Below are 21,932 nucleotides of genomic sequence, written 5' to 3' on the forward strand. Positions count from 1 at the left end.
ATCTACTTAGGCTGAGTGTGACTCATCTTTGTTGCAATCTCTCTCAGCAAAATATATTTCTTATTAAAGATGGGGGTGCTTATGCACTGGGTAATACCGGCATGTAGGGTTAACATAGATGACATATAGATGGCAAACTATTCATCCTTAATTCGTTTTTTTTGGACAGCACAAGCCATCCTCCTAATGAGGCCATTCAATATATCTATGTAATGAAGAAAGCATAGGGCTAGTGTTAAACCAAAAGATGCAGGCCATACTAAAACATTACGCAATTCTATTGAGTTTCTTGAGTCCTATACCTGTTCTCAAAGAGTAGCTTATTGCGCGTTGTGACGCAAAGGCCCTTTTGAATGGAACAGTATTCCGGTGTTAGCCAGTGAGAACCTATTAGCTACAGCTTGTAAATTCCTGGCTGAGGTCATTGTTGATATGAACGGAGAGGTTTGAATCATATCCTGCAGTTTTTTTTTCTGAGCTCCACTCGCTTTTAAGGAGCGTCTGGTATATCCACGCTAAAAACCTTGCCGTAGGACGCATCGGTGCGGAGATAGGTGAGTCAAATGCCATATCTTGAGAAGTAAAAAACAATCTAAAACCTAGTGAAAATATGTTATAATGTTTGAATAAAGTTTTCTTTGACTGTTCAGTGGAACGACTGTTGTGCGTAAAAGGTAAACTTTATTTTTGTTATAACATATATTTACTTACTCCGGTTGTCTATGACATAAGTAAATGTTTGAATTTAAATTGTTGTCAGTTTTTGTAACATTTTGTTTTTGGGTCCATGCAAAAAACATTAGACACAATGTGCATGTGCATTTTGGTCATTGAATGCTGGTTTACAGAATCACATTCCTTGTAGTGGGCAGCATAGCCATGAAGCAGTTTAAGAGGTCTGATAAAGAGGGCTGGAATTTTAATAGTCAGTGATATAAAGTCATTTCCCTTCCCTGGAGGTATGTGCTGTTATTTATTCGTAGTGAATTTGAGCCTATTGGCAATCATTCATCACAAGTAGTATTTGTAAAGTAGCTGCTGCAATACATTTTGCTGACCAAAAATGTAAAGATTTTCACATGTCAGATGAAGCCAAGGATTTCTAAGTCTCTATATGCATATGGGGAGTGTGTGACTTGGTAATTTACTGTAGCCCATGTGGCCAGATTTTAATGGTCTAGCATGAGCAGTTTAGTAAATTACATTTCCTAATGATTGTTATTCCAAGTTTCATAGTTTTACTGACATAAGGAAAAATGATTCACTGAAAAACTTTTTTTATAGACAGATTATTAGGTTCGGTACATGCATGATGTCAACTATTCAATCAAACACTGAAACCAGGTTTCTTGCATAAGTCAAAAGCAGCATTTGTCTACCTCAGGCAAAGTACTGTTTACAATGGGACACAAAAAGAAACGACTGCAAATAATGCTGTTTTGGACATATCCTGTACTTGAAATTAAACCCGTTTTAATTGAATAGGGCCCTGAGCCCATGTCAAAAGCATCAGTGCTCAACAATACCATCATAATAGTAGCCTACTTTTCCCCCGTGGGTTCTTTAAATTTTTATTTCACCTTTATTTATTCAAGGTCAGCCCAAAACCCCTCTAGGAAACACACAGTACAATAAGTTGCCCTCAGCCCTGCTGCACTTTACTGGTTTGGCCAGCTGCCAAGTCAAATGTACGATGTCATTTTCTCCCAGCAGCAGCAGCAGCCTCAGAACACAGTATCTTTGGATTGGGTTTAGTGCCCATAGCTTTTCAGAATATGGTAGATAAATGATATGATACTTTACTGGAGGGCCTTGTGTTTCCTGCTGGAGGGCCTTGTGTTTCCTGCTGGAGGGCCTTGTGTTTCCTGTTTCTAATCAGACTGATTGACAAAGTTCCATTTGTTTGTAAAGTGAGCATTTGTGCCTTCATGAAGAATTTGTTCATGCAAAGTTTAGTCTTATCAACCAGTCGCATAAGCCTGACACACCAGCAATAGCAGCAGGACCCAATGTCCACAGACAGGATGCCCATTGGAACACATTGTGACATGTTAGATCAGTGGGCTCAGTTACTGGAGGACATTGTGTTTCCTGTATGGCCCACATCAGTTACTAGAGGACCTTGTGTTTCCTGTATGGCCCACATCAGTTACTGGAGGACATTGTGTTTCCTGTATGGCCCACATCAGTTACTGGAGGACCTTGTGTTTCCTGTTTGGACCACATCAGTTACTGGAGGGCCTTGTGTTTCCTGTATGGCCCACATCAGTTACTGGAGGGCCTTGTGTTTCCTGTATGGACCCCATCAGTTACTGGAGGGCCTTGTGTTTCCTGTATGGCCCACATCAGTTACTGGAGGACATTGTGTTTCCTGTATGGCCCACATCAGTTACTGGAGGACCTTGTGTTTCCTGTATGGACCACATCAGTTACTGGAGGTCCTTGTGTTTCCTGTATGGAACTTGTGTTTCCTGTATGGAGGGCCCACATCAGTTACTGGAGGACCTTGTGTTTCCTGTATGGCCCACATCAGTTACTGGAGGTCCTTGTGTTTCCTTTGGCCCCATCAGTTACTGACCTTGTGTTTCCTGTATGGCCCACATCAGTTACTGGAGGAACTTGTGTTTCCTGTATGGACCCCATCAGTTACTGGAGGACATTGTGTTTCCTGTATGGCCCACATCAGTTACTGGAGGACCTTGTGTTTCCTGTATGGACCACATCAGTTACTGGAGGGCCTTGTGTTTCCTGTATGGCCCACATCAGTTACTGGAGGACCTTGTGTTTCCTGTATGGCCCACATCAGTTACTAGATGACCTTGTGTTTCCTGTATGGCCCACATCAGTGGACCCCATCAGTTACTGAGGGCCTTGTGTTTCCTTTGGCCCACATCAGTTACTGGAGGACATTGTGTTTCCTGTATGGCCCACATCAGTTACTAGATGACCTTGTGTTTCCTGTATGGCCCACATCAGTTACTGGATGACCTTGTGTTTCCTTTGGACCACATCAGTTACTGGAGGTCCTTGTGTTTACTGTATGGACCACATCAGTTACTGGAGGACCTTGTGTTTCCTGTATGGCCCACATCAGTTACTGGAGGGCCTTGTGTTTCCTGTATGCCCCACATCATTTACTGGAGGGCTTTGTGTTTCCTGTATGGCCCACATCAGTTACTGTTTCCTGTATGGACCACATCATTTACTGGAGGGCCTTGTGTTTCCTGTATGGCCCACATCAGTTACTGGAGGGCCTTGTGTTTCCTGTATGGCCCACATCAGTTACTGGAGGGCCTTGTGTTTCCTGCCGGAGGGCCTTGTGTTTCCTGTATGGCCCACATCAGTTACTGGAGGACCTTGTGTTTCCTGTATGGCCCACATCAGTTACTGGAGGACCTTGTGTTTCCTGTATGGCCCACATCAGTTACTGGAGGGCCTTGTGTTTCCTGCTGGAGGGACTTGTGTTTCCTGTATGGCCCACATCAGTTACTAGATGACCTTGTGTTTCCTGTATGGCCCACATCAGTTACTGGAGGAACTTGTGTTTCCTGTATGGACCCCATCAGTTACTGGAGGGCCTTGTGTTTCCTGTATGGCCCACATCAGTTACTGGAGGACATTGTGTTTCCTGTATGGCCCACATCAGTTACTAGATGACCTTGTGTTTCCTGTATGGCCCACATCAGTTACTGGATGACCTTGTGTTTCCTGTATGGACCACATCAGTTACTGGAGGTCCTTGTGTTTACTGTATGGACCACATCAGTTACTGGAGGACCTTGTGTTTCCTGTATGGCCCACATCAGTTACTGGAGGGCCTTGTGTTTCCTGTATGCCCCACATCATTTACTGGAGGGCTTTGTGTTTCCTGTATGGCCCACATCAGTTACTGGAGGACCTTGTGTTTCCTGTATGGACCACATCATTTACTGGAGGGCCTTGTGTTTCCTGTATGGCCCACATCAGTTACTGGAGGGCCTTGTGTTTCCTGTATGGCCCACATCAGTTACTGGAGGGCCTTGTGTTTCCTGCCGGAGGGCCTTGTGTTTCCTGTATGGCCCACATCAGTTACTGGAGGACCTTGTGTTTCCTGTATGGCCCACATCAGTTACTGGAGGACCTTGTGTTTCCTGTATGGCCCACATCAGTTACTGGAGGGCCTTGTGTTTCCTGCTGGAGGGACTTGTGTTTCCTGTATGGCCCACATCAGTTACTGGAGGACCTTGTGTTTCCTGTATGGCCCACATCAGTTACTGGACAAGGAACACCATTAGACCCAACCAAATCATGAGAAAATAAAAAGATCATTACTTGACACATTGGAAAGATTTTTTTTTTTAAAGTGAGCAAACTAGAATGCTATTTGTTTCTAAACAGAGAGCACACAGTGGCAGAATACCTGACCACCGTGACTGACCCCAAATTCGACTATGTACAGACTCAGTGAGCATAGCCTTGCTATTCAGAAAGGCCGCCGTAGGCAGACATGGCTCTCAAGAGAAGACAGGCTATGTGCTCACTGCCCACAAAATGAGGTGGAAACTGAGCTGCACTTCCTAACCTCCTGCCCAATGTATGACCATATTAGAGAGACATATTTCCCTCAGATTACACAGACCCACAAAGAATTAAATAACAAATGTAATTTTGATAAACTCCCAACTAACCGGTGTCTGTATATAGCCTCGCTACTTTTATAGCCTCGCTACTTTTATAGCCTCGCTACTTTTATAGCATCGCTACTTTTATAGCCTCGCTACTTTTATAGCATCGCTACTTTTATAGCATCGCTACTTTTATAGCCTCGCTACTTTTATAGCATCGCTACTTTTATAGCATCGCTACTTTTATAGCATCGCTACTTTTATAGCCTCGCTACTTTTATAGCATCGCTACTTTTATAGCATCGCTACTTTTATTTTTCACTGTCTTTTTACTATTGTTTTTATTTCTTTACTTACCTATTGTTCACCTAACACCTTTTTTGCACTATTGGTTAGACTCTGTAAGTAAGCATTTCACTCTAAGTATTCGGCGCACGTGACAAATAAACTTTGAATTGATATCTACTGGGTGAAATACCACAGTGTACCATCACAGCAGAGAGATTTATGACCTGTTGCCACAAGAAAAGGGCAACCAGTGAAGAACAAACACCATTGTAAATACAACCCATATTTATGCTTATTTATTTTCCCTTGAGTACTTGAACTATTTCCACAACACTGTATATATATATATATAATATGACATTTGAAATGTCTTTATTCTTTGTGAGTGTAATGTTGACTGTACATTTTTGCTGTTTATTTCACTTGTGTTTATTATCTATTTCACTTGCTATGGCAGTGTAAACATATGTTTCCCAAGCCAATAAAGCCCCTTAAATTGAATTGAATTAAGAGAGAGAGGTAGAGAGAGATGTAGAGAGAGATGGAGGGAGAGAGGTAAAGAGGTAGAGAAAGAGAGAGCTCATAACCCTCTCCCAGACCAGATCTCCCTCTTTCCCATTAGCCGTGTGTCCCTCTTCAAACCCTAAACTGATGTAATCATTCTTATCCGTCCCATGACTGTGAATGTAACCATATTCTGCATCTTGCGGTCTCACCGCTGTTGAAGTGTGTTCTGCTGGCCTATAAGGACAGATGAAGTCAGAGGGAAACTCACACCTATTGAACAAGTGAGTCTGTCCTTCTTTACATGCTCTTTCCATTGTCCTACTGATCCTATCTTGTCAACTTGACATATATTGTGGACAGACTTCTCCATCCCCATCAACCGAGCAGACTGAGCTATTGGAGCAGTTGACCTTTGCAGAGTTCCAGAGAGCTGTGAGTCATGCAGAAGCAAAGGGAGCCTGAAGTGTTGGCCTGCCCACCGTGAAGTCTTAATCAATGAGTGTGTGTGTGTCTGAATTCTGCATCATGGGGAAGAAGTTTGGATGCTGTTGAATGGAAAAGGACACACATACAGTAATCCCCCCACCTACCCCACCTTTCTGGTGCCCTGCCGTCCTTGATGGACACACACACACACACACACACACACACACACACACACACACACACACACACACACACACACACACACACACACACACACACACACACACACACACACACACACACACACACACACACACACACACACACACACACACACACACCTCTGTGCACGACTAGGAGTCATTCCTGAATCGAGTGTTGTGGATATTTTGTCAGTGCCACGTCCTGTTGTGAGATGTGACAATGTCAATTTGTTGACAAAATGGCCATGGCCTTTTAGGCTCGTGTCCACTCAGAAATCACACATATTTGACCCTGTCAGTCTACACCTCACAACTCTCCCCGCACGTCTGTTGTTGCTAGGTAATGTGTGTTGATGTACAGTAGTGCCGTGGCTGTGTCACCGTCTCCCTGTGTGTGGTGGTGAGTCAGTAATACTTTAGTACTCCCCTGACAGAGATAAGATGGCCCTATCACTACCCTGTCCACTGCCCGGGACCAGGAACAGATGGTGACTGAGTCATAACAGAACTCAGAGAGACACACAGAGGGGACATTCTGAGAAATGAACCATTGGAAAGCCTGTCCTTTTGTTTCTGTCTGGGCTATAATAGCCATCCATTAACTCTTATATCATGATCAGAGGCTGGCATTTGTTGGTCGGTAAATGTGTAATTGACAAGTCAAACACCAGATGAATAATGCCTGTTGCCAATGGACCTCAGTGATATATCTGTCTGTCTCACAGGGAACAGGGCTCTGGTGGACTTATGTTGTGGAGGCATGGGCCCTATTCCTGCTTCTGGTCAGAAAGTCCACTCCAGGCGTCCTGTTGAAACCCCCTGGTAACATGAGCAATAAGACTCTGTCTGGTTAGATGTTTTTTTATTTTTTTATTTCACCTTTATTTAACCAGGTAGGCAAGTTGAGAACAAGTTCTCATTTACAATTGCGACCTGGCCAAGATAAAGCAAAGCAGTTCGACAGATACAACGACACAGAGTTACACATGGAGTAAAACAAACATACAGTCAATAATACAGTATAAACAAGTCTATATACAATGTGAGCAAATGAGGTGAGAAGGGAGGTAAAGGCAAAAAAGGCCATGGTGGCAAAGTAAATACAATATAGCAAGTAAAACACTGGAATGGTAGTTTTGCAATGGAAGAATGTGCAAAGTAGACATAAAAATAATGGGGTGCAAAGGAGCAAAATAAATAAATAAATAAAATACAGTTGGGAAAGAGGTAGTTGTTTGGGCTAAATTATAGGTGGGCTATGTACAGGTGCAGTAATCTGTAAGATGCTCTGACAGTTGGTGCTTAAAGCTAATGAGGGATTTTTGCAGTTCGTTCCAGTCACTGGCAGCAGAGAACTGGAAGGAGAGGCGGCCAAAGAAAGAATTGGTTTTGGGGGTGACCAGAGAGATATACCTGCTGGAGCGTGTGCTACAGGTCGGAGATGCTATGGTGACCAGCGAGCTGAGATAAGGGGGGACTTTACCTAGCAGGGTCTTGTAGATGACATGGAGCCAGTGGGTTTGGCGACGAGTATGAAGCGAGGGCCAGCCAACAAGAGCGTACAGGTCGCAATGGTGGGTAGTATATGGGGCTTTGGTGACAAAACGGATTGCACTGTGATAGACTGCATCCAATTTGTTGAGTAGGGTATTGGAGGCTATTTTGTAAATGACATCGCCAAAGTCGAGGATTGGTAGGATGGTCAGTTTTATAAGGGTATGTTTGGCAGCATGAGTGAAGGATGCTTTGTTGCGAAATAGGAAGCCAATTCTAGATTTAACTTTGGATTGGAGATGTTTGATATGGGTCTGGAAGGAGAGTTTACAGTCTAACCAGACACCTAAGTATTTGTAGTTGTCCACGTATTCTAAGTCAGAGCCGTCCAGAGTAGTGATGTTGGACAGGCGGGTAGGTGCAGGTAGCGATCGGTTGAAGAGCATGGATTTAGTTTTACTTGTATTTAAGAGCAATTGGAGGCCACGGAAGGAGAGTTGTATGGCATTGAAGCTTGCCTGGAGGGTTGTTAACACAGTGTCCAAAGAAGGGCAGGAAGTATACAGAATGGTGTCGTCTGCGTAGAGGTGGATCAGGGACTCACCAGCAGCAAGAGCGACCTCATTGATGTATACAGAGAAGAGAGTCGGTCCAAGAATTGAACCCTGTGGCACCCCCATAGAGACTGCCAGAGGTCCGGACAGCAGACCCTCCGATTTGACACACTGAACTCTATCAGAGAAGTAGTTGGTGAACCAGGCGAGGCAATCATTTGAGAAACCAAGGTGTGTGATGTGTGATGTTAATGCACAGAGTTTTCACATTATCCATCACCCCCACCACCACTACAGAACTGCTGCCAGGATTTCCTCCCAACAGCCTCTTTGATCTCTCCTAGAGAGAGTAGAGATTGAGGCCACACCCCAGAGTGAGGAACACTCCATCAACACACATTACATCTCATTTGTGTGGGAAATAGCTTTCCATGCATGAGAACTCTGAATGTATTGAGACTTTAAAGAGTCCCCATCTCTGTTGGACAGGCTGACACACTGCAACATGACACAATAGATTACAAAGATAGGAAACTGAAGGTAGTCAATTTTCCTACAGTATGTGTCACGTCTGTATGGCTTTTGGCTAACTAACCAAGTACATCTTGTAGTTAGAAGAGCTCTTCGTGGTTCTGGTGAGGTTTGTTTTTGCTGATGGAGCCAGGGTGAGTGTGGTGCTATTTCTGTCTTGTATAGGGCAGGACCTAAGGGACTTGCAGGTGGGCGTGTGTTCCTCTGCTATTGTCTACCAGGATAGTAGGCACAGTCTCATCAGCAGTACCTGCAAATGAGCCTGTCACACCGCTGTCAACATTACACACAGGCATGTGCACATGGATAAGCACGGACACACGCACATTCACACACAAACGCACACACTGATTTATATTGTTGTACAGTACTAAACCATAGACCACTTTAAAGCTTTAATCAACAAAACAACTGCCTGTTCCAGACAGAGGGAGAGATGATGGGAGAGATGATGGGAGAGATGAAGGGAGAGGTGGAGGGAGAGATGATGGGAGAGATGGAGGGAGAGATGATGGGAGAGATGGAGGGAGAGATGAAGGGAGAGATGGAGGGAGAGATGATGGGAGAGATGGAGGGAGAGATGAAGGGAGAGATGAAGGGAGAGGTGGAGGGAGAGGTGGAGGGAGAGATGAAGGGAGAGGTGGAGGGAGAGATGAAGGGAGAGGTGGAGGGAGAGATGATGGGAGAGGTGGAGGGAGAGATGATGGGAGAGGTGGAGGGAGAGGTGGAGGGAGAGATGATGGGAGAGGTGGAGGGAGAGATGAAGGGAGAGGTGGAGGGAGAGGTGGAGGGAGAGATGAAGGGAGAGGTGGAGGGAGAGATGATGGGAGAGGTGGAGGGAGAGATGAAGGGAGAGGTGGAGGGAGAGGTGGAGGGAGAGATGAAGGGAGAGGTGGAGGGAGAGGTGGAGGGAGAGATGGAGGGAGAGGTGGAGGGAGAGATGATGGGAGAGGTGGAGGGAGAGATGATGGGAGAGGTGGAGGGAGAGATGGAGGGAGAGGTGGAGGGAGAGGTGGAGGGAGAGATGATGGGAGAGGTGGAGGGAGAGATGATGGGAGAGGTGGAGGGAGAGATGGATGGGAGAGGTGGAGGGAGAGGTGGAGGGAGAGATGGAGGGAGAGTGGATGGGAGAGATGATGGGAGAGGTGGAGGGAGAGATGATGGGAGAGGTGGAGGGAGAGATGAAGGGAGAGGTGGAGGGAGAGGTGGAGGGAGAGATGAAGGGAGAGGTGGAGGAGAGAGGTGGAGGTGGAGAGGTGGAGGGAGAGATGAAGGGAGAGGTGGAGGGAGAGATGATGGGAGAGGTGGAGGGAGAGATGGAGGGAGAGGTGGAGGGAGAGGTGGAGGGAGAGATGAAGGGAGAGGGAGAGGAGGGAGAGATGAAGGGAGAGGTGGAGGGAGAGGTGGAGGGAGAGATGATGGGAGAGATGGAGGGAGATGTGGAGGGAGAGATGAAGGAAGAGGTGGAGGGAGAGGTGGAGGGAGAGATGAAGGGAGAGGTGGAGGGAGAGATGAAGGGAGAGATGAAGGGAGAGGTGGAGGGAGAGGTGAAGGGATAGGTGAAGGGAGAGGTGGAGGGAGAGATGAAGGGAGAGGTGGAGGGAGAGAGAGGGAGAGAAAAATGAAGAGAAGAACTAATGGAGGCTGTACAAGGCAGAAAGGGGGGAGGTATGGGGGATGGGTGTACAGTTGTAGGATTTACATTTGATCACCCTGTTGCAGGAGAAATTTCCTACAACGCAGTAAATGTTAAACTTGTAATGTGCTTGGGATTTAAAAAGGCTTCTGAAGATGGACATTTTGGACTTGATTTTCAGTTACGAAAACATCAACCCCTACAAAATGTCCATTCATTATAATCCACAAAATAATTCACATTTCCTGTTGCTGCAGGATTATTTTCCTGCTGTAGCAAACTGGCTCAAATGAAGATCCTATATATGTACTCAACAGAGGAGAGAAGATGGGACTCTTCCTCAGGGGGCTTTAAGTGGTGTGATGTGGTGTCCATGGCTGCTGCCTGATCATTAATGTTTCTCTGTGGGTTTAGTTTGAGGGACAGATGATATAAACAGACAGGCAATGAATTTAAAAAAATGATGTTCGATCCTCAGTAATGGGACAAATCAAATCTGCAAGTACGACCAGATGCCTTAAACAAACATCCACTGCTTTCTCTTCCTTCCTGTTGGATCTGTTGTCCTCTGTCTGGCCTAGTGTTTTTATTATCCTGGTTTATATGGTTCTTGTCCTAAATGACACCCTATTCCATATATAGTGCACTGCTTTTGACCATGGTCCATAGGGCTCTAGTCAAATGTAGTGCTCTTTGCAGAGGATAGGATGTCATTTAAGTGCAGAGACATGGTAGACTCATTAGGGCAACAATAAATAATGGGGATCTCTTTACTCAGGTCATTGACTTGATGATGAGTCCTGATTATTCAATCCAGTTACTGGCCTCCCCACCCAAGTTTCCGCCATTACCTACAATACCTTTCTGTTCTGTTCTGTCTCTATTTCGCTCTCTCTCTCTTCCCCTCCCTCTCCTCCAAACCTTATTTATGTGAGTTAATACTGTTGTACTGTCTGTCTATGGCAGGGTTCCCTAACAGGCGGCCCACAGGGGATTGTATTTGGCCCCGCAAGTTTTTATTGATTTATTTTGGACATAAAAGACTGTAAAAACACCAGAGAATCATCTCAAAATGTTCATTTTGTAAATATGTTCCAAGGTCTTCTCACACATAATAGAGAGATAAACACTGAGTGGACAAAACTTTAGGAACACCTTCCTAATATTGAGTTGCACCCCCTTTTGCCCTCAGAACAGCCTCAATTCGTCGGGGAATGGACTCCACAAGGTGTCGAAAGCATTCCACAGGGATGCTGGCCCATGTTGACTCCAATGCTTCCCACAGTTGTGTCAAGTTGGCTGGATGTCCTTGATACACACAGGAAACGGTTGAGCATGAAACACCCAGCAGCGTTGCAGTTCTTGACACACTGTAACCGGTGCATGAGACATCTACTACCATACCCCATTCAAAGGCACTTCAATCTTTTGTATTGCCCAGTCATACTCTGAATGGCACAAATACACAATCCATGGCTCAATGGTCTCAAGGCTTAAAAATCCTTCTTTAACCTGTCTGCTCCCCTTCATCTACACTGATTGACGTGGATTTAACAAGTGACATCAATAAGGGATCGTAGTTTTCACCTGGATTTACCTGGTCAGTCTATGTCATGGAAAGAGCAGGTGTTCCTAATGTTTTGTACACTCAGTGTATGTGATCGTACACAAAATGTGAAATTATTACGCTTTAGTCAAATGTTATATCCGTTTGGAATTCTTGCGTTCAATTTACAGTCTACAAATGATCAGTAATTATGTTCCGGCCCCAAAGACCATCCGCTCAGGGAAAAACGTACCGCGGCTGAGTCGAGTTGATGGTCCCTGGTGTTACAAATGTCATCTTCGCTACTTTCAATGAAATATTTCTGCTGAGAGCCACTGAGGTCACAGAGGTATCCAACACTGAAAAACAAAGTGCTTGAAAATGTATTACCCGCGTGTGCCTTGAATAACCTTGGCTGGGAGCGCTTTAGGACATAGTTTTGAGAATACATCATTGAGTTATGGGAGTACACACACACACACACACACACACTTTTTTTCATATTTCCTATAAAGCCTTCCACCATGTTCTAAGTGTTTATGGTAATATAAAGTGTTACTAAATAAACAAACCATAAATTAAGGTTTGATTGACACTCAGCCTGTTTGCACAATGCCTTTCACTGAGTAATGATATCAACATGCTGGTCGTTTGCAGTGCTTCAGTGCTTGATATTAATCCATTCACGTACTGTAAACACATTCTACACACTAACAAACAAATATCATAGGGGTAGTGGGGGTATACTATCTGTTGTCCCTCGTGGTCCTCATTCCAGAGCTTTGGAATCCCTCTTCCCCTCCCCTACACTCTATTCTTTTGATGCATATCCTAAAATGGAATGGTTCATGGTTGGGTTTGTGTGTGGGCTTAGGGGGTGTGGGTGAGGGGGTGTGGGGTGTCGGGGTGAGGGGCAGCTGTTAGCCTCAGGGCGTGGATCAGAGGGGGTGTATATATAGCCTATACCTTGGTGGGGTGTGTGGATCACCCTGTGTGGATGCTACTCTCTCCTTGGTTCTGTCCTTACCTCTCTTACCTGGACCTAAACATGGCTTACAGACTCTCAGGTAAATAATTAGGATAGATGATTTTATTCCATTACTGATACCTGGTGCTGGAATAGTTGTGGTGGTTTGGGGAGGTTTTCTCAAGTCCGGTCAGAGACTGACTGGTGGGTTGTGTGAAGTTCTTCTTGGGTCTTGGTTAGAAACATGGGTTTGTTTAGTGGGTCAGAATTGAAAACATTTTGGGAACCTGGAGTACTTTATCTGATTATTGATTTTTTTGGGGGGTGGAAAGAAAACGAAGGTCTTGTGACACAACAGAGGGAGCAGAAAGGTCCATAGAGGTAGAAAGAAGTTGAACGTGTTTTTGGGGAGAAAAGGGATAGTTTGACCATTTTTAAGGCAATGCCATTTACAGCAGGATTAAGGTACTTGGGGGAAGTTAAGTCCTTGGGACAGCATCATTTAGGCTGTCAGTAGATCATCAAAGAGGTTTCGTTTAATATTCATTTGGTACATGATGAGTCAGACAGAGTTATCACATGGTAGATACTAACAGTTGATCTGCCTGACCTCCATACCTCTCTCTTTGGGAGCCGTTTGGCTTTGATCTGCCATCGGTGAGAGATGAGAGCCAGGCTCCCTGGCACCATCCTGGTTCACCACTCAGTGTGCTCTTACTCTTACTCTTTCCACTGTAGAGAGCTTCCCTCCCCAGGGACCAAAGTGGTATACTCCAACCCCTCCTACAGAGCGCTGGTGCATACCAGAGCTGTTTCTGCGGGGGGTGCTATGTGATTGGCGGTAGCTGAAGGGCTTAGCGTTTAATTACTCTGCCCTTTTATTAGGAATCTAGACCCATAATGGTCACGGTGGCACAGTGGCACCCACAGTGTCCTCAAAAGTCACTCTTCTGAGTTTGTCGGCCTAGATCAAATCAAATCAAACATTTATTTGTCACTTGCTGAATACAACAGGTGCAGACCTGATTGTGAAATGTTTACTTATAAGTGTCAGTGTAGTATGTGTGAGTGTGTGTGTTTCTGTGTGTGTGTAAGTGTCAGTGTAGTATGTGTGAGTGTGTGTGTTTCTGTGTGTGTGTAAGTGTCAGTGTAGTATGTGTGTTAGTGTGTGTGTGTGTGTTTAAGTGTCAGTGTAGTATGTGTGTTAGTGTGTGTGTGTTTAAGTGTCAGTGTAGTATGTGTGTTAGTGTGTGTGTGTTTAAGTGTCAGTGTAGTATGTGTGTTAGTGTGTGTGTGTTTAAGTATCAGTGTAGTATGTGTGTGAGTGTGTGTGTGTTTAAATGTCAGTGTAGTATGTCTGGATTAGTGTGTGTAAATGTTTAAATGTAAATGTAAATGTAAGTGTCAGTGTGTATGTGTTTGAATTTGTGTGTCTGTAAAGTGTCAGTGTAAGTGAGTAAATGTAAATGTAAATGTAAGTGTCAGTGTAGTATGTGTGAGTGTGTGTGTGTGTAAGTGTCAGTGTAGTGAGTGTGTTAGTGTGTGTGTGTAAGTGTCAGTGTAGTATGTGTGTTAGTGTGTGTGTGTTTAAGTGTCAGTGTAGTATGTGTGTTAGTGTGTGTGTGTGTGTGTAAGTGTCAGTGTAGTGAGTGTGTGTGTAAGTGTCAGTGTAGTATGTGTGTTAGTGTGTGTGTGTTTAAGTGTCAGTGTAGTATGTGTGTTAGTGTGTGTGTGTTTAAGTGTCAGTGTAGTATGTGTGTTAGTGTGTGTGTGTTTAAGTGTCAGTGTCAGTGTGTGAGTGTGTGTGTAAGTGTCAGTGTAGTATGTGTGTTAGTGTGTGTGTGTTTAAGTGTCAGTGTAGTATGTGTGTTAGTGTGTGTGTGTTTAAGTGTCAGTGTAGTATGTGTGTTAGTGTGTGTGTGTTTAAGTGTCAGTGTAGTATGTGTGTGAGTGTGTGTGTGTTTAAGTGTCAGTGTAGTATGTGTGTGAGTGTGTGTGTGTTTAAATTTGTAAGTCGCTCTGGATAAGAGCGTCTGCTAAATGACTTAAATGTAAATGTAAATGTAAGTGTCAGTGTAGTATGTGTGAGTGTGTGTGTGTGTAAGTGCCAGTGTAGTATGTGTGAGTGTGTGTGTGTGTGTGTGTGTGTGTGTGTGTGTGTGTAAGTGTCAGTGTAGTGAGTGTGTGTGTGTGTGTGTTTAAGTGTCAGTGTAGTATGTGTGTTAGTGTGTGTGTGTTTAAGTGTCAGTGTAGTATGTGTGTTAGTGTGTGTTTGTGTCAGTGTGTGTGTGTGTGTGTTTAAGTGTCAGTGTAGTATGTGTGTGAGTGTGTGTGTGTTTAAGTGTCAGTGTAGTATGTGTGTGAGTGTGTGTGTGTTTAAGTGTCAGTGTAGTATGTGTGTGAGTGTGTGTGTGTTTAAGTGTCAGTGTGTGTGTGTGTGTTTGTGTCAGTGTAGTGTGTGTTTAAGTGTCAGTGTGTGTGTGTGTGTGTGTGTGTGTGTGTGTGTGTGTGTGTGTGTGTTGTGTGTGTTTAGTGTCAGTGTCAGTGTGTGTGTGTGTGTGTGTGTGTGTGTGTGTGTGTGTTTAAGTGTCAGTGTAGTGTGTGTGTGTGTGTGTGTTAAGTGTCAGTGTAGTGTGTGTGTGTGTGTGTGTGTGTGTGTGTGTGTGTGTGTGTGTGTGTGTGTGTGTGTGTGTGTGTGTGTGTGTGTGTGTGTGTGTGTGTTGTGTGTGTCAGTGTAGTGTGTGAGTGTGTGGGTGGAGTCCAGTGCAAAAAAGGGGGTCAATGCAAATAGATGGGTGGCCATTTGATGAACTGTTCAGGAGTCTTATGGCTTGTGGGTAGAAGCTGTTCAGGAGTCTTATGGCTTGTGGGTAGAAGCTGTTCAGGAGTCTTATGGCTTGTGGGTAGAAGCTGTTCAGGAGTCTTATGGCTTGTGGGTAGAAGCTGTTCAGGAGTCTTATGGCTTGTGGGTAGAAGCTGTTCAGGAGTCTTATGGCTTGTGGGTAGAAGCTGTTTAGGAGCCTTTTGGTCCGACTTGGCACTCCAGTACCATTTGCTGTGCGGTAACAGAGAGAACAGTCTCTAACTTGGGTGGCTGGAGTCTGACCATTTTTAGGGCCTTCCTCTGACACCATAGAGGTCCTGGATGGCAGGAAGCTCGACCCCAGTGATGTCCCTGAAACAAGTGCACAGTGCTTATACACTCAGAATGGAATGCATGGTTTACTCAGTTTTAGATGGATTCGGGCTTCTGAGACTGTGATACCTTGCTACCCTACTCCCCATAATCAAGCCACTGATCCAATCCTGCAAGTTAGATTCTGTTGGACTGATCCTGGCTGGCCCCTACCACTGAGATAAGAATGGGGATGACTCACCGGTGACTCAGCATAGGGGCTTAAGCCGGGCTGCCTCTTTTATCCCTCTGGCACAGCTGAAGACAAGCCTGTCTCTTTCCCCTGTTCCACCCACCCATCCATCCTCACTAGACACTACAGCTGGGAGAGAGCACATACCACAGTGTCTGTAACTCATCCCGTTCAGTTCACCACACACATCCCCAGACACCTCGAAGAGCACCAATTGGCGTTCGTAAATATTTGCAGTGTTCCCATGGCTACCAGGATATCATGTCATTCCCTTGTTAGTATTTCCCTCCATCACACTCATTTTATTCAACTGGATTAAGATACTTGAGAACTCACAATAATATCTCATCTGTTGTGTCTCATAAATCACAGATATTTTTGCTCTGGCTCCCAAACGGCTAACCCCATAGAGATCCAGTTTGATTGACCTTTGGTAGTTTAGATGACCCAGATGACACATAAGTAAAAGGCTGAAAGTTCATAGTTCATTCCAGGGAGACCCAAGAGTACAAACATATAAACACACCCATCTCTTCCAGGGAACAGCTAGGTCTCTGCCCGTTGTGATGGGAATGTTGGTATGTTGATGAGAGGAGCAGGGGGACTTTTTTGTTTACACTAATAGCCAATGGAGTTGGTTGGATGGGGTGTGTTGTAGTGAGTGAGTCAGGCACTCTAAAAATATGGCCTAAACTTTCCAGCAAAGCCCCCCGTGGGGCCGAGTCCGACATGATGACTACATGCTAAAGCTCTGTTCAGGACAGGCAGACATCGGTGTGCCACTTCCCTCAGCTGTTTGGCATGCCGGTGCTAAGCCCCTCACCTGGCTGGTTCTGATTAGAGGACAGAACACATGCTGGGATGCCAGCTTGAATATATCTTCCTTTTAGCTTGGATGTTGGATTCTGGAAAGGGGAGGACTTTTGGAATGACTCGGGGCAGGGTTGCAGATAGCTGAGGATCATGGTAGTCTAATAATATGATGAATAAGTCATGTAGGTATTACTTTCTCTTAAGACCCACATGGACCATATTGAGATCTAGGGCTCTATTCAATCCGTATCGCAGAAGTAAGTAGTGGTTGACTCAATCAAAAGGTAACCTACACTGCCTCCCTGTGGTGACTCTGAGACATCACATCCAGCTGAACCAGAGCCTTGACAGTTCACGTGCTTCCAGTCAAATCATCTCCAATGGCGTTTATTTACGTGTCAATCAATGAATTTGACGAGTTAATCATGTACACGTGACTCGATCCCCAATAGTAAATGTGATTGTTGTGTGTGTTGGTACAGGGCCCAGGAGCTACGCTACTTCCACCATGACTGAACGCTTCGACTGTTACTATTGCCGTGACAACCTGCATGGGAAGAAGTATGTTAAGAAAGATGAGAAGCACGTGTGTACAAAGTGCTTCGACAAGCTCTGCGCCAACACCTGCGCAGAATGCCGTCGCCCCATTGGGGCTGATGCCAAGGTGGGTATTGTGTGTGTGTGTAGGAGTGTCCGGAGTGTCCGTGTGTGTGTAGGAGTGTGTGTCTGTGTGTGTGTGTGTGTGTGTGTGTGTGTTCAGTAGGCTGACTGGCTTCAGTTCATATGTCCAGATTAAGACCAGTGTTTCATATCTGTTCTTCCTCAATGTGCAGCAGATCTACAACATAACAGTCAACATTCCGTCACGGACACTATCACTATCATCACTATCATTACTATCATTACTGACTAAACCCCGTAGGATTGTGTCACCTTGGCTGTAGTCTGCCTGTATGGCTGTAGTCTGCCTGTATCGGCTGTAGTCTGCCTGTATCGGCTGTAGTCTGCCTGTATTGGCTCTAGTCTGCCTGTATCGGCTGTAGTCTGCCTGTATCGGCTGTAGTCTGCCTGTATCGGCTGTGGTCTGCCTGTATCGGCTGTAGTCTGCCTGTAGTCTGCCTGTATTGGCTGTAGTCTGCCTGTCAGTCCTTCATGCTACACTGCACTCAAATTCACTTCATCTCCACTGCTAATAATTCTTTCCAGATGGACATACTCTGTTTTCTGGCAAACTCCTCTGAATACCGTAGCCTACAATTGATAGGCAAATGAGCCTCAGTTTAATGAGGTGTGTATGAAGCCCGTGTGTATTAATGTATCTTACTCTTGACCTTCTCCCCTCCTTCCTGTCCAGGAGCTGAACCATAAGAACCGCCACTGGCACGAGGACTGCTTCCGCTGTGCCAAGTGCTACAAGCCCCTGGCCAACGAGCCCTTCAGCGCCAGGGATGACGGCAAGATCATGTGTGGCAAGTGTGGCTCCCGCGAGGATGGCAACCGGTGCCAGGCCTGCTACAAGGTGGTCATGCCAGGTGGGCTTAACCATAACCACAATGCACTTCATCTTTTCTTTAAAGTGACCTAGCACTGTGCACGTGGCTGCTGTTAACATTTTCAATGTTGACATTTTCAATTCCCACATTATGAAACAGGGCTTTTTATTCTATTGTTCTGTATCTCGGATTGCCAGGCACACAGAACGTGGAGTATAAGAAGAAGGTGTGGCATGAGGAATGCTTCACCTGCTTTGAATGCAAGCAGCCAATCCGCTCACAGAGCTTCCTGAACAAGGGCGATGACATCTACTGTGGCCCGTGCCACGACAAGAAGTTTGCCAAGAAATGCTTCCACTGCAAGCAGGTGAATAACTAAATGTTCCCCTTCACACACCCAAATACTGATTTTATTAGATAGAACATTTTGCTTCATTTTATCCTAACATGTTATTTCATGTTAGGGACAGATAGAAATTTACAGGGGGGGGTGCTGTTCCAACTCAAGGTGTGATTAAAAAAAACGCACCCCCCACCCCAAATGTAAATATTTTCACATGACCCTCTTGTACCGTAAAATAAATTGAACATCCTTCCCATCATAGAATTAAATCTAAAGTATGTTCACTACCACAAATAACTGTAGTGGAGTTGTCTTTATTCACGAGGATATTGACTTAGGGCTACAGGCCAGAAGGTTGATGGTTCACCGACCACCACATGAGCTCACTCTCCCTGCTTGTTTCATTACGATCAAAGCCGGCTGCAGACAATGATCAGCCAGGGGGAAAATCACTTTTTAAACCTTTTGATGCAATATTCATTATTATATCAAATATATGCAACACATTTTCCACCAACAGCTTTCTGTGCCAATACCCCATACAACCAATAAACAAAGTATACCGACTTCAAGCATTTCAATATCATGGTTTTCAACACCACAATAAATAGACTGTCAACAAACAGAAAATGCATCCCTCCCTACCTTGTAGGCTTCCCCAGTATCGAAGGCTTGAATCTCCGAATGTCATTAAACTTATTGTAACAGACGTCCCTTTCCTTTCACCAATTGGCCGCTGCACAGTTTGAATTGATCGATTGATCTGATTTGTCAGTTAATAAAATACATATATACACAAACATGTTAATAGTGGCCAGGATTGCACAGTAAAGTCAGGGACCAATTTCCATTGTGGTCCCTATATTTGACATAAATACATATATAATTACAGAGATACAGACGAAAAAGTGCTCAACCTCCAGGATTATGAGGAGGGAGTTTAAGTTCAATTCTTACAAGCTTGTTTGTCTGGTAGCCTGTTCTTTATTCTTGGTCTATATCTTTAGATGTTTGGGGCTGCTGGTGAACCATGATGTGCAGACAGAATCAAAGTGACACTGGACTCGCGCACTTGCCAGAGTCTTTAGGGTGTCTATAGCTAGGTTTCCATCCGATTGTAGACAGATTGATGTGAATACTCTAAAATCTTCATAAAAACAATATGCCATTTCAGTTTCCTTTAGGAATATTTGGCACCGGACAACATGACAGGGAAGATGTTAATTTACTGGACATCTATATGCATTCAGATCCGACTTGGCGCCGTCAATAAACATCAAGAAACATGAGCCACGTTTACGTGTCCTTAAAGACGAGAACCAATTACAGAAGCACTATTTCTTGTGTTTCGATGTGTAGCATATGCAAAACTTTAAAGCCTTTTTTTTTGGGCGGGGGGCTTCTTTTCCGAAAACAATAATTGTCCACCTCACGGTTCAGCTGTCAGAGATTTGCGCACTAAATGCATCAGGACATTGCATGCAAAGGCCTATAGGTTTAGGTGTCCACGGTTTGATATTAATATTATATACCCCAGAGAGAGAGATATGCCGGCAGCATGCTACGACAACATGCTTTTCTTTGTCAGAGGGGTACTGCGCCTGCTCTATAGATTTTGACGTACAGGAGGAAAATTCGTACATATTCAATCTGAATATTTGGTATACAGATAAGCATTATATTGTTACATTATAGGAGTAACTCTGGTAGGCCTGAAACAGTCTTCCTCACCTCAATTTCAACTGTACAATTTCAACTGTAAATAACTCATTGACAACCCTCCCCTATTTTGGACCACTACTCCTTTCTTCCAATGCATTTCAATCTGTCCCTTATGACAGTGTAATTACAGTATACCTAATTATAGTATTCGTAAGGTACAAGTTAAAGGAAATGCTTTCTGTTATTATTCATAGAGAATAAGTCTGTCTTCCAATAGAACTAACATGGTGTTTCTCTCCCCTCAGCCCATCACTTCAGGTGGTATAAGCTACCAAGATCAGCCATGGCACTCTGAGTGCTTTGTGTGTCGTACCTGCCGTAAGAACCTGGCCGGAACCCGCTTCACCTCCCACGAGGAGCACGTCTACTGTGTCGACTGCTACAAGACCTCCGTTGCCAAGCAGTGCAACGGCTGCAAGAACCCCATCACAGGTCAGTCACCCACACACATAGTTTACATGAACATGTATGCCTGTTATTGCATGGACAGATGCTCTGTTTTTATGATAAAGGATTTAATTACATGATATTCTGTTTTGCTGAGATTATATTTTGACTAAGCAGCACTGGTCATCATATATCTGTCCCATTACTATGCTGACTGCTCCACATACCATCTCCCATAATACAGGGTTTGGCCATGGGACCAACGTGGTGAACTACGAGGGTCACTCCTGGCACGAGTACTGCTTCAACTGCAAGAAATGCTCCCTCTCCCTGGCCAACAAGCGCTTTGTCATCAACGGAGAGAACATCTACTGCCCTGACTGTGCTAAGAAGCTGTGAGCACAGCCAGCCAGGAGGCCCAAAAAGTTCTGTCTGTCATTCATGTTGGTGTTTTGACAGGGTCAGGAACATAAATTAGTGCCAAATAAGGTTGAGAGGTCAATCCAAGGGTTAAAACTAGAGAAAGGTCAATTTACCGGAGTGAATTTGAACAGCAGCCAAATAGGAATCTTGTTCCAGTGTTTTGTCATTGTTGAATACTAACACACGTCAACTGGTTTGCTTTTGTGAGCCTTCGATATGCAATACTAACAAGCTTGAACACTGCATAGCCATATTAGGGAATGCTATTTTCACTGCCTTACTGGAACACTGCTTTGATAATACTAATATGACAATTACATGTTACAACGCTTCACATTGCTTCTTGAATTATATACTAGCTTCACTAAATAAATCGGTCACGGCACCTCTGAAGTGATGTTTGCAGAGTTACGTATGAGGGTTACACATATAACGAACACTTCTTGTAATAATCAGTATGGACAAACTCGGTCTTCTGTAGGTATCAAGTGGTGTTATGAGATGGGAATCTAATCATGTACTCATACTGTAACTTTCTGACGTGGGGGGGGAAGTTCAGGATGTGAATGCACATTATGATGGGTCAATAAAGGCAAGCGATAAAATTGGGATTGAAATAACAAAAAC

At 44.5% G+C, this 21,932-nt stretch overlaps 1 protein-coding gene across 2 annotated transcripts; it reads left to right on the forward strand.

The window, feature by feature from the left end:
• The first annotated feature begins 400 nt into the window (after window positions 1-400).
• On the forward strand, window positions 401-21,931 carry LOC124011057 (four and a half LIM domains protein 1-like). Of its 2 annotated transcripts, none has more exons than XM_046324030.1 (6): window positions 401-554; window positions 17,420-17,601; window positions 18,292-18,469; window positions 18,628-18,797; window positions 20,741-20,927; window positions 21,127-21,931. In XM_046324030.1, the coding sequence occupies exons 2-6, from the start codon at window positions 17,446-17,448 to the stop codon at window positions 21,279-21,281; spliced, it is 846 nt and encodes a 281-aa protein (XP_046179986.1). In that variant the 5' UTR covers window positions 401-554; window positions 17,420-17,445; the 3' UTR covers window positions 21,282-21,931. The 2 variants fall into 2 exon arrangements, with proteins under 2 accessions (XP_046179986.1, XP_046179985.1); XM_046324029.1 differs by lacking the exon at window positions 401-554 and adding an exon at window positions 12,728-12,856.
• Window position 21,932: the final 1 nt, after the last annotated feature.

The sequence above is a fragment of the Oncorhynchus gorbuscha genome, linkage group LG23, assembly GCF_021184085.1.
Source record: "Oncorhynchus gorbuscha isolate QuinsamMale2020 ecotype Even-year linkage group LG23, OgorEven_v1.0, whole genome shotgun sequence".
Classification (NCBI taxonomy): domain Eukaryota; kingdom Metazoa; phylum Chordata; class Actinopteri; order Salmoniformes; family Salmonidae; genus Oncorhynchus; species Oncorhynchus gorbuscha.